Source organism: Hemiscyllium ocellatum, chromosome 22, assembly GCF_020745735.1.
Source record: "Hemiscyllium ocellatum isolate sHemOce1 chromosome 22, sHemOce1.pat.X.cur, whole genome shotgun sequence".
NCBI lineage: Eukaryota > Metazoa > Chordata > Chondrichthyes > Orectolobiformes > Hemiscylliidae > Hemiscyllium > Hemiscyllium ocellatum.
The window spans coordinates 7,089,461-7,112,206 of NC_083422.1; the positions used below are offsets into that span (position 1 = coordinate 7,089,461).

The following is a 22,746-nucleotide window of genomic DNA, read 5'->3' on the forward strand; positions in this document are numbered from 1 at the left end:
AACTCAGCCTTGAACAAATTTAGTGCCCCTCATTGCAGGAGTGAGGCATTTGAAACTTGGCTAATGCACTTGTATCCTTTTTTCAAAAAAAGAAAGTCAAATTCTACACTACTCCAGATGTGGTATAGTTGTGCGTGATTTTTGATCTAATGCTCCATAACATGCTGAAATGACCAAGCAAGTGATCTAAGGAGAAATATTAGCCATATCTATCAACAGAAACACAAGACTTGTATCAGGACAAGAGTAGAATCGGAATATGACTTTGACATCTACCTCGGTCAAACCCTGCAAAGGCTTGCATATGTTTCATTTCTGGGAATGCTGTATAAATTAAGGAAAATTTGATTTGATTGAATGCAGGCCATCACAGTGGGAGACAAGATGACTAGTCCCACTTAATGTCACAACACTGAACGCTGTGGGCCAAATGTAGATAGGTCAGTACAACTTGATGGGTTGAAGAGCCTATTCATTGCTGTATGATTCTATGACTATAAATCATTGATGAAAATAGAAAATCATGGTAACGTAGCAATAATTGAAACAGGGTTAGAATTTGGTATCAAATATTAAGGAAAACAGGAAAGAGATGAGTATTGAATCAAGAAATGATCCAAACAGAATTTCTTTCAATTGTATTGAGGAATAACAAGAAAATAGTTCTATTATTTGGATCATATTGTAGACCACTGAAAATGAGAAACAGATTTGGAGTGAAGGTTATGGTTAAATTAGTGTGTCACATTTTAACAACAGAGGAATACTGTGGTGATGACAGCTGAGTGGTATTATCGCTGGACTGTTAATCCAGAGACCTGGGTATTCAAATCCCAACATACCAGATGGTGAAATTTGAATTCAATAAAAATCTGGTATTGAGATTATAATAATGACCATGAAACTGTTGATAGTTGGAAAACCCATCTGTTTCACTCATGTCATTTAAGGAAGTAAATCTACTATCCTTACCTGGTCAGATCTACATGTGACTCCAGTCCAACAGTACTGTGGTTAACTCTTAGTTGCTCTCTGGGAAATTTGGAATGGGCAATAAATGCTGCCCGAGCCAGTGAACAAAAACAAAATGCAGGAGTGTTTAAGTATTCCAAAATCGGTTCGAATTTGGGAAATATTTGCGGTGACTGAGTGGAGATATTTTGTATCGTGTGATACAGTTGTACAGTTGTTTCCTAAGTTGATATGTTGCTGCACATTGGATTTTTTTTCTACTCTGTACTATTTAGGGAGAGTAGAAAGAAAGAGACTACTGAGAGTGATGGAAAACTAGATGGAAGCAAGGAGGGGAGAGTGAACAAAATTACCATACATCAATTTCTTTTGTTAGATGGTTGTGAGATGCTGAGAACCTCTTCAAATAATTGGTTGTAAATAGCTTTGAGAATTGCTGAATTTAATTTTACAACCGAATATTGATCATATGAGGCACTGAGGAACAAATGCATGTGGACTTATAAATTAAAAATATGTTAGAATTTTGCTAGAGCTTCCAAGCTTTGTTACAAAACAAAGTTAGGCACCGACATGCGGGTCATTGACATTTTTGCCGTTTTGTTTCTGCTTGTCATTGGCATTGCCATAGGCAAGAATGAACTTGATCCTTGGCACTCATATACGATGATGGCCACACTGAAATACTATTTCTGTAGTGTTGATTAAGTGATAGATTGCAATTAAGTATTAGTTAATCTCATCATTGATTGCTTGTATTCATTTATTGGAATCAGAAAGATTATTCTGAGTTGTTATCTTTTCTTTAATCTTCGATGATTTTCTCTCACTAATTCATGTTTGCTGATCTCTCTCTTTCTGTTGAGTTTAAACTTAGTTAAAATAATTTTTCCCTCCTCACTGTCCCTTTCTTTTTTTCTTCTTCTTTCTCTAACCAATTCATGCTTTCTTATTCCCATTTCTTTTTACCTTTCTCTTCCCTTTCTATGGCTTTTTTTCTTTTTCCTCTAGTTCAAGCATTTTAACTTTGCTCTGAATCTTAGCTAATTTTAACAGCAGCAGATTAATTACAGGATTCTTCCCTTTTTAATTCTCAATGCTGAAAGTATTGCAATTATGTGAGATTTTATTTGTACCTTCAATTTATCCGCTCGCTTACTCAGTTCGACTTTAGTACAAGATTTCAAATAATCCACTGTTGTATCTTGAATTCCCAGAAAAGTCCTAACGATGGTTGAAGCAATTTTGAAACTCCAACTTGTATTGCATACAAGGTACAAATCTGTAGGTTTTTTTGCTCAGTACCACATCCTGTTTCTTAAGCTGATGCATTGAATAGCTTTGTAGAATTCCTTCCTTTTTATCATTCATTGGGAAACAGAAGCTGAAATTGGTCTGTACATTTGGATACACAGAGGACCAAGACACCTGAAGTTCAGATCACATTTTTAATTTGTTTTTATGGCAGTAATTGTAATTGTGCTTTTCAGATGAAATTGACAAATATTCTGGTGTCATGAACAGAAATAACTATGATATTTTGACAGATGTGTGTGTGCAATTTCAGTGTATTTTAAAGTATTACATGTGAACATTTAATCATACCAAGTAGACTGGAAAGGATAAATTTATCAATCCCATGCTCCCAGCAAGGAGCTGTGCAGGTTTGAGATGGAACTACAAGTTTGAAAACTTCATTCTACAACATGCTTGACTTACAAGGGCTTCCCCCAACAGGAAATATGAAATTGATGATATAACTCCAAACATTTGAAGAACTTCACTTGCTAATCAGGCTTATAAATTTATAATTACAAAACTTTGTCTTTGATTGAAGTTCAAGTTGATGGCACTGTCAAATTGAGTTTAAGGTTAGAATTTTCTGTTTTGTTTGCTTGTATTTGTGATCATTTTTGATTTATTAGGGAGCATACTGAAGTTGTTGATCCTTGATTCTCAAAGATATTTTTTAATTAACCTGATGTTATTCCACGCAGCTGGAACAGGTGGGATTTGGACCCACACTTCCTGACTCAGAGGCACATTACCATTGTGCCACAAGAGCCATCTTGGTTCTCAGATTGGAGATGTCAGCCTGGTAAACACCAAGGCTATGGTAGACTCTAATTATTTTGAAAGGTTAGATTAGATTACTTACAGTGTGGAAACAGGCCCTTCGGCCCAACAAGTCCACACCGACTCGCCGAAGCGCAACCCACCCATACCCCTACATTTACCCATTACCTAACACTACGGGCAATTTAGCATGGTCAATTCACCTGACCCGCACATCTTTGGACTGTGGGAGGAAACTGGAACACCCGGAGGAAACCCACGCAGACACGGGGAGAACGTGCAAACTCCACACAGTTAGTCGCCTGAGGCGGGAATTGAACCCAGGTCTCTGGCGCTGTGAGGCTGCAGTGCTAACCACTGTGCCGCCCAAAGGTGGCACAGTAAAGGTGTTTCTTAGTCAGTTGTGAGTTATTTAGTTTATAGTTTTGTACAGTTAATAGACTATAAATTATTTCAAGGAGAAAGTGAAGACTGCAGATGCTGGAGATTAGAGCTGAAAATGTGTTGCTGGAAAAGCGCAGCACGTCAGGCAGCATCCAAGGAGCAGGAGAATCGACATTTCGGGCACGATGCCCGAAACGTGGATTCTCCGGCTCCTTGGATGCTGCCTGACCTGCTTTGTTTTCCAGCAGCACATTTTAAGCTATAAATTATTTCAGTCTCTTTTGAGTTAGTTAATGACATGGCATGACCAAGTGTTCTAGTTATATGTCAATGTACACTGTGCATTTTCCAGTCCATTATTTGGATTAGAGTTTTGTCTTGAATGCTTTGAAGCACTTTCAACAACCTTTCAGGGTTAAACTCTTCCTGTACATGATTAGAGGAAAGAATGGGGCATCTTGAAAAGGTAAATGTTACGCACTTTTAACAAGTACATTTTCATTGTTGACAGTATAGTTTGCTTGTGGTGTCATTCACGTGGGTTATCACTTCTGATTTTTTTTTGCCTAAATGATTCTTCTTCTGTGAGCAACTGAAGGCATGTTGATGAGCGATGGGTGATGGGGTCTTGTTCTGTTTTTGCTTTCACCTCACACTGCTTGAAGTGCAAAAGTGCAGTTCCGCATCTTGCTGTGTACATGATTACATCTCCGTAAGTTATTCTCTAATTTAGATCTATTAGTGCTTGTTGAGGTCAGAATTAGGCAGACTTGGCAGACTTATGGCTATTTGCCTGCTCTGGACATCTGTGTCGCTGCAATTCCATCAAACTTGTAAATCCAATTTAGCAGAATAAAGAATCAGCAGTTGCAATGTGTTGATAAAGCTATGGGTATGCTGTTATGTGGACAGATAGGTTGTGGGTATGTATTTGTGAGTTCACAAATGACTTATTTGCGTGAGAGGATTTGCACAATAAAATAAGATTTATTTATTGTGGATACAAGATGTGGATTAATAGAGCACATGTTTTTCGGAATGTTCTATGTTTTGGTGTAAATGTCTCTTTTTTTCTCCGTCATCTTCCCATTCTCATAACCTTTTATGCAAAATAAGAATTTGGTATATTATAACTTCCAATATAAATCTTTGGTGAATATTTGTAATTCTGTTTTGAGTTTTGGCAAGTGTTAGATGTTTTCTGTTTTTAAATTATTCAAATACCTTGAAGTTAATGAGAGACAGAAAGGCTTGTCCTGTAAAATACCAAGGACCATGAAAATCTTTGTGTCACACGTCTAAACAGATTAAATCATCAGCTTCATTATTGTTGAGTTCCATGCCTGTACATGTGTTACAGAAATTCCGTGCTGTTCCTGTTTGGGGGACGCCTGTGAAGAACATGGTAACTAAAGTAAGAATCATTCAAACTTGTGGTATTGTTGTTACTGCGTAACTCTTAAAATGACGTTGAATGCTCATTGGTAGGATCTTAAAAATCACAGTATTTCCAGGTAATGATGTGACTGACACTGTTGGTGTTTTTTTTAGAAAAACTCAACATACTCAGTTTCTTGATATGAGAAAACATCAGATTTGATCTTTTTCAAGAACAAAACCGGACTTTTCTTTTGGTAATGGAGAAGATTTCTCAAGGTTTTTGATTTGCTGTGTTTGACAGATTTCTTGCTGTGTATTGTTCTAATTAGAGTCAAGTTTTGTTGGAAAGAAATCTGGAATGCAGCTTTTTCAGCTATGCAGTAACACCAGATGAATTAAGAATTGCCTCCCAGGCTTTTCTCTCTCAAGGAAATTTAAATTATGTTCGAACATCAGCCTACTAGAGTCAAAAGTCAGAGATATTTCTAACTTATTGTTTAAATGGAGGGATGGGGGTGGGGAATGTTGTTTCAGTAACTACTTTACAACTATTAAAGGGATCATAAGTATTCAACTCAGTGTCAAGCCATTTGTTTTGATCGGAGACGTTCTGTATCCCAATTCCATTTCACATCCCTTTGACCCATGTTCTCTGGTACCCGATGGTCATTTTGGTCTAAGTATTGAAAATTTCAGTTGACCAAACCTGTAGTCCCATCCCGGTTTCCAATGCCCTTTGTGTTTGAAAACATTGCTGCCTGATTTCCCTTCGAAGTATTCTCCCTCATTGAGCTTTTCCACTGGTCTTCAAAACTCCAGCAAGTTGTATCTTCCATGAGATAAGCTGCACAAAACAATGCAGGGAATCTGACCAAGACAACAAACGATTAAAGCATAGTGCTCTTACTTAGATATTCTAATAACTTTGAGACAAATTCCAACAGTCCATTAGCCTTTCTGATGATCTTTTCTAGTTGTGTATTAATTTTATGATTTTGTCCAAGCGCACCAAAATAATTTTCTCATCTGCAGTTGTATTTTTGCTTTCATGTCTGTTTAAGGCAGGAGTGGATGGAATTTTAGCCAGCAGTGTATGGAATTGAGAATTAGAACAGTTAAGAATGCACAGCAATTAGCTGATAAAGTTTTATTTCTGTGCTTCTGCTCTGCCAGTTTCTTTCTCCCTTTGCTCCTCACATTGTGCTTTCTCTGACAATTGTGGTCAAAATATTCCATCCATTCCATTGTTGCAAATTAATGGCTGAATTCCATCAAATGTTTGATTGTGATCATTCCAGTATTGTGGAGTTGCAATTTCCCTGTCTTGACTTCATAATTAACCTGATCTGGCAAGGAGTAGACTCTCATGATATGTGTACAAATAGCTTTTTCTTATCTGATTCAGTTTTCTGTGAAAAGAAAATGCTGTTTGTAAATTGTACTGGTAATTCAGTGGAAGAAACAAAGCTAAAATCGCAAGTAGCGGAGTATTTTATTTAAGTTCACTTATTGATTTCATTATGATGAAATAGCCATGAATGAACAGTTCTGGGATATTGGTAGATTATGGAGCAACAATCTTCAAAAATATTAGAATGCTGAACTCTGTCCTCAAATCAACAGAAGTCATGCTTGGCCATGCAGTAGTGTATAATCAGACAATGTCCTGGGTGGTATGGCAAATTCCTGAAACCAAGACTAGAATGTCACACAAGTTCTGAAATGCTGCAATAAAGAACCATAACTTGTACTTGCAGTTCCACATTTTGGAAGAACAAAAAAAAAGCCTGATTTTCAGGGATTGAGATTGAATAAAGATGTTTAAGACTGTCAAGTTGAATCTAGAGAATTACTTCAAGTGAAGAAGTCAAACTGTGACATTTGAAGAAAACAAACAGCACGTTTAGGGTTTTCTTTCTTAATAACTTGTATGTGAAATTGACTGCCAAGTAAGGTAATGGAAGCAAAAACCCCAAATTAATGAGTTTAAACAGCTTAATGATTTGAAACAATGTAGATTTGTTTTGAATGTCAGGTTATTGAGTTTACAGAGGCTCAATGCATTCTTTGATGTAAATTAACATGCAATTTGTTAATGAAGAACATCTTAGTCTTTTTGTGAGTATTTTTGCTTTGACTGGCTGCTTGACTGTCCATGCTTTTATCCTTATTTTTGCCAGCCTCTTGAAAGGTCCCTGTTTGTCAAGGGTTTATGGTTTATATGTCTTAAATTTCCATTAATGTGTAGGAGGTGGTAGGAATAGTGTGCATCTGCTTTTTAAAAAATTAGTTCAAAATGAGGAAAGTTTGTCTACTGTTCTTTTTGAAAACATGACAGTTTTTTAAAAAAATCCTTTTACTTAACAGAATTCTTACTATAATTTCTTAATTCTTCCTGGCATCATTCAGCTTCTGTTGATACTTTTTCTAGGCCCTTTCTAACTGGATGTTTATCATTAGATTAGATTAGATTACTTACAGTGTGGAAACAGGCCCTTCGGCCCAACAAGTCCACACCGACCCGCCGAAGCGCAACCCACCCATACCCCTACATTTACCCCTTACCTAACACTACGGGCAATTTAGCTTGGCCAATTCACCTGACCTGCACATCTTTGGACTGTGGGAGGAAACTGGAGCACCCGGAGGAGACCCACGCAGACACGGGGAGAACGTGCAAACTCCACACAGTCAGTCGTCTGAGGCGGCTGTTAAGAGTTTCAAGATTAAAGCACACCTCTTTTAAACTGTACAAGAGAGCATATATGACTCTGAATGATATCACTGATGCTGAAATTAAATGATCTCAAGTTGTCTGATGATTTTCTCCATCAACCTATTTAGAGCAGTATTGCATTGAGCTACAGCTCGGCTACTGATGCACTGTATGAAAGATGTATCTGCGAATAATAAAGATAGTCCTCACAAACTAATCAACTTTTTGGAGCAGTAATGCAGATGATCAACCTATTGCTGAAATTTCCCTATGACCCTGAAGATTTCTGAAGGTGTTTCTCCATTGTTTTCTTCCTTGTCAGTGCAATGAAGCATTTAAGATTTTGAATTTAATCCGGTGCATTACCAGGGTGTGATGATATCGAAGTGTTTTACTGTATATTTGTTGACAAAGGTAAAGCCTAGTCACAGGGTACAGTAGTCTACTTTTTATAAATCTACTAAGTAACCCAGAGGTCTGCACTGCTAATTTCAGGGAATGTGTTCGTAACATCCATCATGACGGTCTGAAAATTTGATTTCAGTTTCTTAAAAAAAACCTGGCATCAATACAAATGGCCATGAGCCTGTTTAATCATCCTAAAAATATAACTCCAGGTTATAGTCCAACAGATTTAATTGGAAGCACACTAGCTTTCGGAGCGATGCTCCTTCATCAGGTGATTGTGGAGGGCTCGATCGTAACACAGAATTTATAGCAAAAATTTGCAGTGTGATGTAACTGAAATTATACATTGAAAAATTTATTGTCTGTTAAGCCTTTCATCTGTTAGAATACAGTGATTGTTTCACTTCTTTCACGTGTAAATCACAAAACCCTTTTTTTAAAGTTGCATTCTTGGGTTAGCTGTTAACAGTGGTGATAGTCAGACAATATGTTGAAGGTGTCAATTTCACTGCTCCTTGGATGCTGCCTGAACTGCTGTGCTCTTCAGCACCACTAATCCAGAACCTTCAACCTTTTTCAATGTATAATTTCAGTTACATCACACTGTAAATTTTTGTTATAAATTCTGTGTTACGATCGAGCCCTCCACTATCACCTGATGAAGGAGCGTTGCTCAGAAAGCTAGTGTGCTTCCAATTAAACTTGTTGGACTATAACCTGGTATTCTGGATTAGTGGTGCTGGCAGAGCACAGCAGTTCAGGCAGCATCCAAAGAGCGGTGAAATCGACGTTTCGGACAAAAGCCCTTCATCAGGAATAAGGGCAGAGATCCTGAAATGTGGAGAGATAAGCTAGAGGAGGGTGGGGTTGGTGAGAAAGTAGCATAGAGTACAATAGGCAAGTGGGGTAGGGGATGAAGGTGATAGGTCAGGGAAGAGAGGGTGGAGTTGGTAGGTGGAAAAGGAGATAGGCAGTAGAATAGGTCCGGACCTTTCCGCCTTCCGATATATTTCCCTCCCCACCCCTTTCCGCCTTCTGCAAAGATCGTTCCCTCCGTGACTACCTGGTCAGGTCCATGCCCCCCCTACAACCCACCCTCCCATCCTGGCACCTTCTCCTGCCACCACAGGAACTGTAAAACCTGCACCCACACCTCCTCCCTCACCTCTATCCAAGGCCCTAAAGGAGCCTTCCACATCCATCAAAGTTTTACCTGCACATCCACTAATATCATTTATTGTATCCGTTGCTCCCGATGCGGTCTTCTCTACATTGGGGAGACTGGGCGCCTCCTAGCAGAGTGCTTTAGGGAACATCTCCGGGACACCCGCACCAATGAACCACACCGCCCCGTGGCCCAACATTTCAACTTCCCCTCCCACTCTGCCGAGGACATGGAGGTCCTGGGCCTCCTTCACCGCCGCTCCCTCACCACCAGACGCCTGGAGGAAGAACGCCTCATCTTCCGCCTTGGAACACGACAACCCCAGGGCATCAATGTGGACTTCAACAGTTTCCTCATTTCCCCTTTCCCCACCTCACCCTTGTTCCAAACTTCCAGCTCAGCACTGTCCCCATGACTTGTCCTACCTGCCTATCTCCTTTTCCATCTCTCCACTCCACCCTCTCCTCCCTGACCTATCACCTTCATCCCCTCCCCCACTCACCTATTGTACTCTATGCTACTTTCTCCCCACCCCCATTCTCCTCTAGCTTATCTCTCCATGCTTCAGGCTCTCTGCCTTTATTCCTGATGAAGGGCTTTTGCCTGAAACGTCGATTTCGCTACTCGTTGGATGCTGCCTGAACTGCTGTGCTCTTCCAGCACCACTAATCCAGAATCTGGTTTCCAGCATCTGCAGTCATTGTTTTTACTCGTTGATTATAACCTGGTATTGTGTGATCTCCAAATCAAAAATATAACTGGTTTTATGAAGAAACTGAAGAAACTGTGCCATCCTATCTGCAGAAACTATTCAATGTCTACATCAAAATGGTTCTCTCCTTCATTGCAGTGATACTCATAATGGATTAAAAAAAACTGCTGGTCTTGATAAGCAGCCCCCACATATTTAAATGAATTTGAAAAGTGCAAGCCTGCTCATGCGTAGTACTACATTTTTAGGTTAGTTGAATACCTGTTTTCCTTGAAATTATACGATGAATGCAGAGCAATTGTTTGTGTTCTTTAAGAGTGGGTATGTATTTGCAACAAGAAAACTTGCCTCAATGTTCATGAATTTAGATCAAATTGTTCTCTGATATGTAGTTCAAAACAACTTTTCTTTTGGTTCCTTGCACTTCCCATCTGTGCAAACATTGTTTGGCCTAACCTCTGGATGGGGGTGGCATAATAGGTGGAATCCTAGAATTTTCATATGCTAGCAGATCAGCCCAACAACTTTTTTTTTATTCAAAGTGAAATGCAATGGTGCAGACTCACAACCAGTGTTCCTCTAAATTTCCCTTGTTATATGTGACTTATTAAGTGCGTGGTAACTTTTATTTTTCTGTTTGACCTCACACTGCAATATATTAAAGGGGAACTACTTGTGAACTGCATGTGTGGTAGCTTCCTGTTTGCTATCCGGCTGGTTAAACATTCAGCTTAAATGGAACACAACTCTCAATGTGATATTTAGGAACAGTGAAAATAGTTTTGGAAGTATATGGCATTTACAGAGGAGCCTTGATTATCCGAACGACACGGGCAGGAAATATTTTGTTGAGTAATCAAATGCTGGATAACCAAGGTTCCTCTGTAATTCAATTTAAACCAAGATGGGTTTGATGAAAACCATTAATCCAAGAAGGTTACAGATATTTCAGTTCTTGGATCCAGTGGTTTTAAGAATGCAAGTGAACTTATTAAACAAATTACCTGTGTGTGTTTCAAGAAGCACAGTATTGACAAAATGTAATTTTATTTTTCAGTGCATGAGAACACAGCATAGACATAGAATCCTTAAAGTATGGAAATGTTAGGCTCAACAAGCCCACGCCGACCCTCCAAAAAGCATCCTACCCAGACCCATTTCCTATCCTATTACTTAACATTTGTCTCTGACTAATCCACCTAACCTACACATCCCTAAACAGTGTCCAATACCAGCACCTCCAAATCATGTAGCCAATTCACCTAACCTGCATATCTTTGGATTGTGGGAGAAACCAGAACACCTGGAGGAAACCCACACAGACACTGGGAGAATGTGCAAATTCTACACGGACAGTCGCCTGAGGCTGGAATTGAACCCAGGTCCCTGGCGCTGTGAGGCAGCAGTGCTAACCACTGAGCCAGTGTGCTATACTTCTGTACTGATTAAATTTGTTCAGACTGGGAATGGGAGTAATTTGGTATGGCAATATTCAGAACAAAGGAAGGTTATCACCTGTACTGTTGAAAGCGTCTATCTGAACCACATAAGTGCTCTTTTTTTTATGAAGTACACTGTTTTGGGTCTGATATTTAATTTTTTGAATGTTATTGAGGTTCCTGAAGGTATACCTTCTCCAAAAGTAGCATAATTTTTTTCAAAGAATATGATACTTGCAGTCTGGGTTTGTTAGCAGTAATGTTACATGGGCAGTTGTAATGTTATTTTGGCAGCTGTCTTTGTTTTGGATGGCCTTTGGTAATGATTGCATCTGCTTAGAATGTTTTCTGAATGTCTGAAGAAGCAGCGCTCTGAAAGCTAATGCTTCCAAATAAACCTGTTGGACTCCAGTCCAATACCAGCACCTCCAAATCATGTCTGCCTCATGGATTACGCGTATAAAGCACTGTTAACGGCTTCACAGCCCATTGAGTAAACTTGAAGAACAGTGCCCACAAATAATCTGTACCATTGAATTTGGTTGAGATCTGAATATTGACTGGGCAGTTAGAGTTCCAGTTTAAATTCTCAATTAAAAAGCCTTGACAGTGCAGCACTCCCTTGAAATGACAGCCTAGTTTTTGTGCCCAAGCCTTTATAATGGAACATGAACCATATGTGTGTTTTCAGTGGTAAAAACAAAATCTTGGATCTAATGAGAAAGTAAGTTTAAATGACACAGCACTGCACACATTATTCACACGGAGATATCTCATTTTTCTGAAATGCTATTATATATATATATATAATTGTGTAAGTGTAAGATCATTTGGCACTTGGAATATAATGGTCGGGGGCATTAATAGAATAGGGTGTGTAGTTGAATTACTTTTCTAATTGAGAAATGAGAACGATGTATCAGTGAACCTAATATTTTACAACAGAGTTTAGGTTTTATGTTGTGTTACTCATTTTCCACTAGTTCTGTAACCAACTTGCTTATCTGTTGGAAGCTAGATATTTCAAATGAGAGTTCTGATAATATAGGCACAAGTTTCATTTCATACTATCAACTTGTCTTCTATCTGCAGCTGAAATCCATTTTCAGGTCATTATATCTCTATGCTTTTTGTGAGTATCAAATAGGGTGAGCTCTTTCATAGCTGAAATAGCGAAATAAAGCCCTCTTCCCTGCTGTTTCATCCCCTAATCTACCCCTTGATTACTAAGAATCTAAACCTCTGCTTTGAAAATATTCAAATATTCATTGCCCTTTCAGTCTCAATCTCCTCTAAGAGAAAATAAATTTACTCATCTCCTATTTTAAATAGCCAACTGCTTATTTTTAAACAGTGATCCTTTGTTCTAAATTCTCTCATATGAGAAAATATTCTGTCCACATGCACCTGAGGAATCTTGTATTTCAGTCAAATCGCTTCTTTGTCTTCTAAACTCCAGTGGATACAAATTTAGCCTGTTGCATTTTTACTCATAAGATAGCTCACCCATTCCAAGTCTCAGCCTAGTGAACCTGGTCCAAAGTACTTCCAACAAAATCACATCCTTTATTAAATAAGATGATCAATAGTGTACACAGTACTCAAGCTGAGGTCTCACCAGTTCCATGGGTAACTGAAGCCATAACATGCCTACATTTGTATCCAGTTTCCCATGCAATGAATGATGATATTCTCTGGATGGCAACTTTCCCAGTTACATGCTGTACCTTTTACTTATTGCAATTTGTGTACTAGGACACTCTGATCCTTCTGTACCTCCAAACTGTACAATCTCACCATTTTAACAAAATCCAACTCATAATCCTCTATCTCAGTACCATTCTTCCATGCTGTCCCCATGTCCCTTTATGTAATTAGTCTCCTGAAATCTTTCAAATACAGTTTTATGTTTAATGATTAAGCTTCCACAAGCATCTAGAGTAAAGATTTCAAATGATTCACCCATCCTCTGTTTTAAAAAAAATGATCTTTCTCATCTGTCTTAAGTGACCTATCCCTTATTTTGAGATTGTGTCCCCTGGTTTTAGACTCACTATCCGTGGGAAACATTCTATTTCCATCCATCCAAACACATCTTGTATGAATATTGTACGTTTCAAAATCTCTTGACACTCTAGTGAAGTCCGCTATGCATGTTCCTGGAGAATGTTGCAGTTGATGATTCTTGTAAGTGGGGGAAAAAATGTGCAATGTGCATTGCACATGTTTATTCCCAAAAAATGTAAAATTGGAGTGTCTTACGGTGATGCAGGACCATAAATACCATCCCTAGATTATAGCCATCTGTCACTTACTTTTGCCAGGGTTGGGAGGGGGGATTATGTGACATTAACTTCATCTGTTTTCCATTGGTGAGAGTTAAATGAAATGTATTTGGTTGGGGGGGAGGTGGTTGAGTAAAACATTTTATTTCTTAATAGGGTTAGGGTTATTGGAGGGTTAGGGAAAATTGGAGTTGCAGCAAACAGAAAAGTACATTGTAGGTATCATGTCGATCAGCAAATTTGTGAAAGGTGGGCATGTGAATGAGGAGACTCCACTCAACATTTGAATTTGAACTCTTTCAGATAGTGTGTTCAAAATCATGGTAATCTGCTATGTTAAACAAGAAAATCTCCATCTCATTTCTTGTTCTTTTGCCAGTTACCAATAAACTTTTCTCCAGTTAGCACACCGTATGCCACTAGACAGTTTACATAGAACATTACTGGCCCTTCAGCTGTCAATGTTGTGCTCGCGTGTGAAGCCAGTCTAAAGCCCATCTAACCTACACTATTCCATTATCATCCATATGTTTATCCAATGATCATTTAAATGTCCTTAATGTTGGTTAGTCCACTACTATTGCAGGCAGGGCATTTCACACCCTTACTACTCTGAGTAACGAAACTACCTCTAACTACCTTTATCTATAACCCCTCAATTTAAAGCTATGTCCCCTTGTGTAGCCATCACCATCCGAGGAAAACTGTTCTCACTATCCACCTTATTCAATTCTCTGATCATCTGGTTTGCCTCTATTAAGTCACCTCTTAACCTCCTTCCCTCTAACGAAAACAGTCTCAATTCCTCAGTCTTTCCTCATAAGACCTTCTCTCCATACCAAGCAACATCCTAGTAAATTGCCTTTGCAACCTTACCAATGCTTCCAAGTCCTTCCTGTAATGTTGTGACCAGAACTGTACACAATACTCCCAAGTGCAGCCGCACCAGAGTTTTGTACAGCTGCAACATGACGTCATGCCTCCAAACTTAATCCCTCTACCAATAAAAGCTAACACAGCGTATGCCTTCTTAATAACCCTCTCAACCTGGATGGCAACTTTCAGCAATCTATGCACATGGACACCGAGATCTCTGCTCATTCCACACAATGAGAATCTTAGCATTAACCTAGTACTCTGTATTCCTGTTACTCCTTCCAAAAGTTTCTCCTCCTTAAGTCTGTTTAAGACCTGATGATTTTGAACAACTCTTTTAAACCTCTCCCAACTTTCTCTCCTCTCAAAAGCAATCCTAGATTCTCTGGTTTCTCTGACTAACTGAAGTCTCAGATCCACCTAATACCTGTATAAGGTGCACACAGTTGGGCGGAGTATTCCAACTGGGACCTCACCCAGTGACTTGTAAAGGTTTCAGGTAATATTTGGGCAGATAGGTCAAAGCTCTGTCAAACTAGTGTGTTCTAAAGATTGTTTTAAAGGAGAGAAGAAAGAGGCAGTAAAAAGAGAAGCAAATATATGAGCCTCTGGATGATGCATATGTAAATTTGTGAAGGAAAATAGTTCAGTTTGTCATTGAGAAGTTCAAGAAACTTTTTTTTTAAATTCATGCATGGGATGAAGGTATCACTGGCTAGGCTAGCATTCATTGCCCATCTCTAACTACCCAGAGGGCAATTAAAAGTCAACCTCATATTGTGGATCTGAAGCCACATGTCAGGCAAACCGGCTAAGGATGAAAGTGTCCTTCCCCAAAGCATGTTAGTGAATCAGATGGGGTTTTCCTGCTGGTAGACAAAGGATTCATGGTCATCATTAAAATCTTAATTCCAGATTTTTCTGTTATTGAATTCAAATTCTGCTATCTGCGAAGGTGGATTTGAACTAGGGTCCCTGACCATTGCTGGGTCTCTGGATTAAAAGTTCAGTGATAACACTATTAGGCCATCACTTCCTCAATTTCAGATTGTTGTGACAAGTGGATCATGCACATTGTTAAGCAAAGCAAATATACTGAACTACAAAATAACCAAAGCAATTCTTTCACTTTTTTTTTAAAAAAAGGACGACATAGACAGCCTGAGCCCAGTTCTCAGGGACAACCCTCCACTTCATGAAGAGGTGAAAGCCTGGGTTAAAGAACAAAAAGTTCAGGAGATTTTTATGCAAGGTATTATTTTGCTTTTATATAGTGCTGTTGTGTTATGTGAAAAAGAATGTTTTTAATGCAAATCACTGAGAAGTGTATTTAGCTTGGCATCAATTATTTTGGGATCGACTGTTCAACCTTCAGTAACTGATATAAAATTTATTTTTCAGTTCCATCTCTCGTACTTTCATGGTGACTAATTGCTGCTTTGTTACTCTTTTCAGGTCCCTATTCATTGAACGGCTATAGAGTACGAGTGTACAGGCAAGATTCTGCCACCCAGTGGTTCACTGGTATCATTACTTACCACGATCTTTTAAGTCGCACTATGATCGTTATGAATGACCAGGTAAATGGATTTGGAGAGGTTTCTCGTTGCCACTGCCTGTATGTTTTTGTTAATCTGGGTGTATTGCAATTTTAAAAAAAATGTATGGAAAACATGCATTTTTAAATTACATTATCACCCCATTATGTAAGCAACTATAAATTATGAATGTGTACTGTATTTTCCAAATTAAGAAAAATGATGCTTATTACAGTTCGGTCTCATTAATGTCAGGAAGTTAAATTACTTTGCTGAATTGAAGAGTTGTCACATCTGAGCTTAGACAGTAAATGTAGACAGGGTATTTATTATTGTACAACACATTGCCCACATGTGCACATTTTAACACGGGTCACAGGATTGCAGTCAAGGATGTGGAATTAACTTATTCACTGAATAGCATTAGTGCAACATTTTGCATGTAGTATTCTCACTTAAGTGCAGTGAGTAAATTTTTTTGCTACATATTATAAATGCTGTCCTGTTTTTGTGAACAAACCAGGTGCTAGAACCACAGAATGTTGATCCATCTATGGTACAAATGACTTTTTTGGATGATGTTGTTCATTCTCTGCTGAAAGGTGAAAACATAGGCATTACATCAAGGCGAAGATCTCGTTCCAGTCAGAATAATCCAGCAATTCATGTAAGTATTAAGATAATTCAAATTGCTAAAGGCTCTTATGTTTCCAACCTACAAAGCATATTTGTCCTATGTTTATCAATCAGTGCAAGTCTGTACCTATATTTAAATACAGAATAATGGATATATGTCTGAGAATAATAAAGGAGTAATCTGATTCATGAGTTAAAATGCTTTACAATTGGAGTGATGAGTAACTCACTTAAACTGAAACGTGTCTGACTTTTATTGTATATGCAGTGACTTATTGCATGTTAGTTAGAAATGTTGCTGTTAGAGAAAAATAAAATTGATGTTAATGAAATGTGCATTACTGGTTTTGATTCCAAATATTGAAAACTCTTCACTGTAGCATGTTGTTCATTTAGATGTGAAGGTTGCACAATGTAATTGACCTGGGGGAATAATTTAATTGGGAGTAAAGAACTTGTCATTTTTTTTCTCATTATCTATTTGTGCAACTCAGCCATATTGATTTGCTAAAATTTAGATCCCACAGTAACTAACAGGAGAGCAGAGCCTTTTCAAGGACTGCAATTTTAATAACAAGCAAGCTAGATTTACTTGCTGCTCTCTTAGTTGAATTTTGAATCTTGTTGATTTTTTTGAACTTTGCTTAATTTTCCTGTTTTTCTTCATTTGTAATAGTTTATTTCTTTATGCTGTGTTCCGATGGCATAATTTGATTGACTTTGACAGCCATGCATTTTTGTTTTGCTATTTGTTCATTCTATTAATTTGCTTGTGTGTTTATTAATATTTTCAAATTAATAGTTTAGTGATGTTTACACCTCTCTGGATTGTGATGTTTGAGACTTTATCTTTGATTGGATTACTGTTTTGTTATTTGTCCCAGTTAACACAGCTATTATTTATTTAAGGTAAAGTTGAAACAAAGAAAAACAAACTGAAACATTTCCATGCATATTTAATATTTTGCTGTCACATATCAACAGTCATCTCTTTTCTGTTTCACATGAGATCCCTTTGTTCCCAATTCATTCATCAAATTCTTAATGGGGATTGAGAGAAACAATACATTTTGATCTAATGTATCCATTCTCCACAGTTTAAATTCCTAAAGTTGCAATCTAGCTTGAATGCATATTTCACTTACAATTGCATTTTAAAAACAAAAACAGTTCAGCCACGATATTTCTGCAGCTATTGATCTGCTTGACCACATTTTCACCAACACTTTGGGAGTTTTACCCAGTACAACTATTTATCTCTCTCATCCTGGCCATTCTCCCTTCAGTGCGAAGGGACACCAACGTAAGAGGATATGACAGACAACTAATTCGACCATCTACAGGTAGACAGTCCTTTATCCGAAACCCGAAAAGCTCCGAAATCCGAAGGCTTTCTCGTGAAGTTTTTTTTTCTCATTCACAAGATTGTTTGGTGTGCAAACAGTTAACCCAACCCCCCCAATGTGTGTCACTCAGATGCGACGTATGGGGGCATGACCTAGCACTGGCAGGCCTCAATTTGTTTCAGGGCCTATTTTACTCACAGTGCATCTGTTGTTAGGTGAGATTTAAAAAACTTTCACCATCAAACTGTCACTTATTCTTAAATACGAAAAATTCTAAATTCCCAAAACCAGCTGGTCCCGAGGATTTCAGATAAAGGATTGTGCACCTGTCCAACCAAATTTGACAGATTGCATTCAATATTATTGGGTCTTGCTCTTCTGTGCTAAAATTTTTCATGATTCGAGGAGCATCTTGAAATGCCAAGACAATGTTCTGCTTCTTTTGACTCCAGAGAACTATTTTCTCAATTAATCTCCTCTGTCTGCTGCACCATCACCTCCATTTAAAAATTGGGTAAGCCATGACCAATTTTGCTCCTGAGAATGCAACACCCGTGTTGATGTGACATTCTCACTAGCTCCTCTGACCAAAATTCCTCGTTAGTTTTCCACTGCCCTAGCCTGAACATGCATCCTGGCATGTTTTTTCAGTCTCCCTCTGTGCACCTCTGATCTCATCTTTATCCACAAGACCTATCTTCTGTTTCCACTAAGCTGGTATCAACCATTTCCCTTCCTGGTCCCCATCATTAGCCAATATTGTAATGTTGTCTTTTCAGGTTGCATCGTTCTCTCCTTTAAATCTGCTATTGTTACTTCTCAATAATACCAACTTATGACCACACTGTCTTTGCAAATTATGATCCCATCTCAAACATCTTTTTCCACTTCAGAATCCTTGAATGTATTTTCACCTCCCAAGTTAACTGCCCAATTTTTCTGGCTCTCCATGTTCAAGCCCTTGAAAGAAGCTTTCCATCCCTTTGGTGCTTTCATTGAGGATGCAAAAGCTCTAAGAGAATGTTTTGGTGATTTTGATTTGGCAGAGATAAAATATTCCTCCTTATCCTTCTTGGCGTCACTGCAGCCTTTCACATTATTGACCGTCTCATTCTCCTCCAAAGCTGTTTGTATTGTTGAACTGGTTAGGACTGCTCTTATCTACATCATCACAGCCAGAGAACCACGCACAATTGCTTCTACTCATGCATGGTTATCTTTTCTGCCCCCTCTTCTAGTGCTCTTTCCCTTGATAATAATTTGAAAACACAATGTTAGTTTTTTTTATATGAAGACACTGAACTGTACTTTAGCAGATACTAAACTATCAGCCTGTTTAATCAACATTCAATCCTGGATAAGCAGCAATACTCCTGACATAAATATTGGGAAGTCTAAAGACCGTGATTTGCACATCACACTGCCGACTAATTCTGTCCCTCAGAATTACTTCCAGTAGTTACCCCACTACTAAGGTTAGACCGACAGGCTTATAGTTTCATGGTCTATCCCTTTCTCTCTGCTTGAGTTTAAAATCTGATTGAAGATTTGTAGCTCGGGTGTCCGTTGTTGTGGTTCTGCTCACCGAGCTGGAAGTTTTTGCTGCAAACGTTTCGTTCCCTGGCTAGGGAACATCATCAGTGCTGTTGGAGCCTCGTGTGAAGCGCTGCTTTGATGTTTCTTCCGGTATTTATATTGGTTTGTTCTTGCCGTTTCCGGGTGTCAGTTTCAGTGAAACTGACACCCGGAAACGGCAAGAACATCCATCAACAGACACATCGACCTGGACCCCACATACAAATCACTGCAGCTGAAACTGACACCCGGAAGCGGCAAGAACAAACCAATATAAATACCGGAAGAAACATCAAAGCAGCGCTTCACACGAGGCTCCAACAGCACTGATGATGTTCCCTAGCCAGGGAACGAAACGTTTGCAGCAAAAACTTCCAGCTCGGCGAGCAGAACCACAACAACTGCTTGAGTAATAGAATCACATTGGTTCTGTGGCCAGTTGGGAAATCAAATTTCTTTACAAGTGCTCCTGTAATTTCCTCCCTTGTATCTCTCAATAGCCTGGGATCCATTTCATCTGACCTTGCAGGTTTGTCTACTTTTAAACTTGCCAGACCACTTGGAACCTTTTCTCCATCAATGCAAATTTTTAAATGCTACATCTTTTTTTCTATTCCCACATTGTCCGTCTCTCTAGTGACCACCGACACAAAGTATTTATTTAGAAATCAATCTACGTTTTCTGGCTCTATGCACAAATTATAGCTATAGTCCTTAAAGGGCCCTACTCTTAATTTTCTTTTATTTTACCTGTCATTATCCTTTCATGGCCCCTTTTTGTTCTCTTAATTGCCTTTTTAAGTTTCCACTTGCACATCCCATACTTTTTCTAGGGATTCTGCTGTTTTGAGCCATCAGTATCTGTCAGAAGCTTCCTTTTTTCTTCATTATCCAATCCTGAATATTCCTCAACATCTAGGTACGCTGGATTTGTTGGTTCCATCCTTTAACTTTATTTGAAACATGTTGGCCCTGTACTCTCCCTGTTGTCTTCTTGAACATGTCCCACTATGCTGACAGAAATATACCTAAAATTATCTGGTCCCAGTCCAAACCGAACATAGATCATAGAACATTACAGCGCATTACAGGTCCTTTGGCCCTTGATGTTGCACTGATCTGTGGAACCAATCTGAAGCCCATCTATCCCATGCTATTCCATTTCCATCCATATGTTTATCCAATGACAATTTAAATGCCCTTAAAGCTGACGAGTCTGCTACTGTTGCAGGCAGGGTGTTCTGAGTAAAGAAATGTCCTCTGACATCTGTCCTATATCTATCACCCTTCAATTTAAAGCTATGTCCTCTCGTGCTAACCATCAGAATCTCAGGAGAAAGGCTGTCACTCTCCACCCTATCTAAGCCTCTGATTATCATCTATGTCTCAATTAAGTCAGCTCTCAACCTTCTCTCTAATGAAAACAGCCCTCAAGTCCCTGAACCTTTCCTCATAAGACCCCCCGCGCCCCCCCCCCCCCAATTACCAGACAACATCCTAGTAAATCTCCTCTGGACCTTTTCCAAAGCTTCCACATCCTTCCTATAATGCGGTGATTAGAATTGTGCGTGATACTCCAAGTGCGGCCGCACCAGAGTTTTGCACAACTGCAGCATGACCTTCTGGCTCTGAAACTCAACCCCTCTACCGATAAAAGCAAACATACCATATGCTTTCTTAACAACCCTATCAATCTGGGTGGCAACTTTCAGGGATCTATGTCAAGGACAGCAAGATTTCTCTGCTAATTTGCACGACCAAGAATGTTACCATTAGCCCAGTGCTCTTCATTCCTGATGCTCCTTCCAAAGTGAATCACCTCACACTTTCCCACATTAAACTCCATTTGCCACCTCTCAGTCCAGCTCTGCAGCTTACCTATGTCCCTCTGTAACCTGCAACATCCTTCAGCACTACCCACAACTGTACTAACATTATTGTCATCCACAAATGTACTAACCCATCCTTCTATGCCCTCATCCAGGTCATTTATAAAAATGACAAGCAGCAGAGGCCCCAAAACAGATCTTGCAGTACACCACTAGTAACTGAGCTCCAGGATGAACGTTTCCCAGCAGCCACCACCCTCTGTTTTCTTTCAGCTAGCCAATTTCTGATCCAAACTGCTAAATCACCCTCAATCCCATGCCACCGTATTTTGTGTAATAGCCTCCCATGGGGAACCTTATCGAACGCCTTCCAGAAATCCATAAAGACCACATCAACCTCTTTACCTTCATCCACCTGTTTGGTCACCATCTCAAAGAAATCAATAAGGTTTCGTGAGGCATGACCTATCCTTCACAAAACCGTGTTGACCATCCCTAATCAAATTATTTCTCTCCAGATTATTATAAATCCTATCTCTTATAACCCTTTCCAAAACTTTAACCACAACTGAAGTAAGGGTCACTGATCTATAATTACCAGGGTTGTCTCTACTCCCATTCTTAAACAAGGGGACAACATTTGATGTCTTCCAGTCTTTTGGCACTATTTCTGAAGACAATGATGTCAAAAAGATCAAAGCCAAAGGCTCTGCAATCTCCTCACTGGCTTCTCAGAGAATCTAGGAAAAATCCCATCTGGCCCAAGGGATTTATCTATTTTCACACTTTCCAGAATGACTAACAACTCTTCCTTGTGAACCTCAATCTTGTATAATCTCGTAGCATGTATCTCAGTATTCTCCTCGACAACATTGTCTTTTTCCAGTGTGAATACTGACGAAAAATGTTCATTTCATGCTTCCATTATCTCCTCTGACTCCATGCACAGCTTCCCACTACTATTTTTCGATTGGCCCTCATCTTACTCTAGTCATTTTATTTTTCCTGATGTACCTATAGAAAGCTTGAGAATTTTCTTTGATCCTACCTGCCAACAACTTCTCATGTTCCCTCCTGGCTCTTCTTAGCTCTCTGTTTAGTTCTTTCCCAGCTAACGTGTAAAAGAGTCTTTTGCCTTGAGACACCTGTCATTTGCCTTCTTCATTTCACATTCCCAAAATAAGTCTAGTGTCAGAATCAGGGATCTGTGGGGGTCATTCGAACCACCTAAAACCAGCAAATTACTGATCTCAACCCAGAACCCTACCCAGTGGCGACCGTGCCAAGACATTGGCAGAAGGAATGTAATGTGATAGACGGTGTTACAAAGGCAATGACTCTGGAGGAGAGGGTCTCCTCCTATGTGTTTAAAAAAAGGTGAATATATCAAAGAAATGGCTCCTTGATCT

The 22,746-nt window shown here is 39.0% G+C and overlaps 1 protein-coding gene across 5 annotated transcripts in view; it reads left to right on the forward strand.

Moving 5' to 3' along the window:
- Positions 1-22,746, forward strand: part of jmjd1cb (jumonji domain containing 1Cb) — a 407,377-nt gene that overhangs the window by 310,688 nt on the left and 73,943 nt on the right. For all 5 annotated transcript variants that reach the window (XM_060841851.1, XM_060841852.1, XM_060841855.1 and 2 more), the window contains 3 exons: positions 15,560-15,665; positions 15,869-15,993; positions 16,475-16,618. In XM_060841851.1, the coding sequence (XP_060697834.1) occupies positions 15,560-15,665; positions 15,869-15,993; positions 16,475-16,618 (375 nt within the window). The remainder of the gene's footprint in view (positions 1-15,559; positions 15,666-15,868; positions 15,994-16,474; positions 16,619-22,746) is intronic.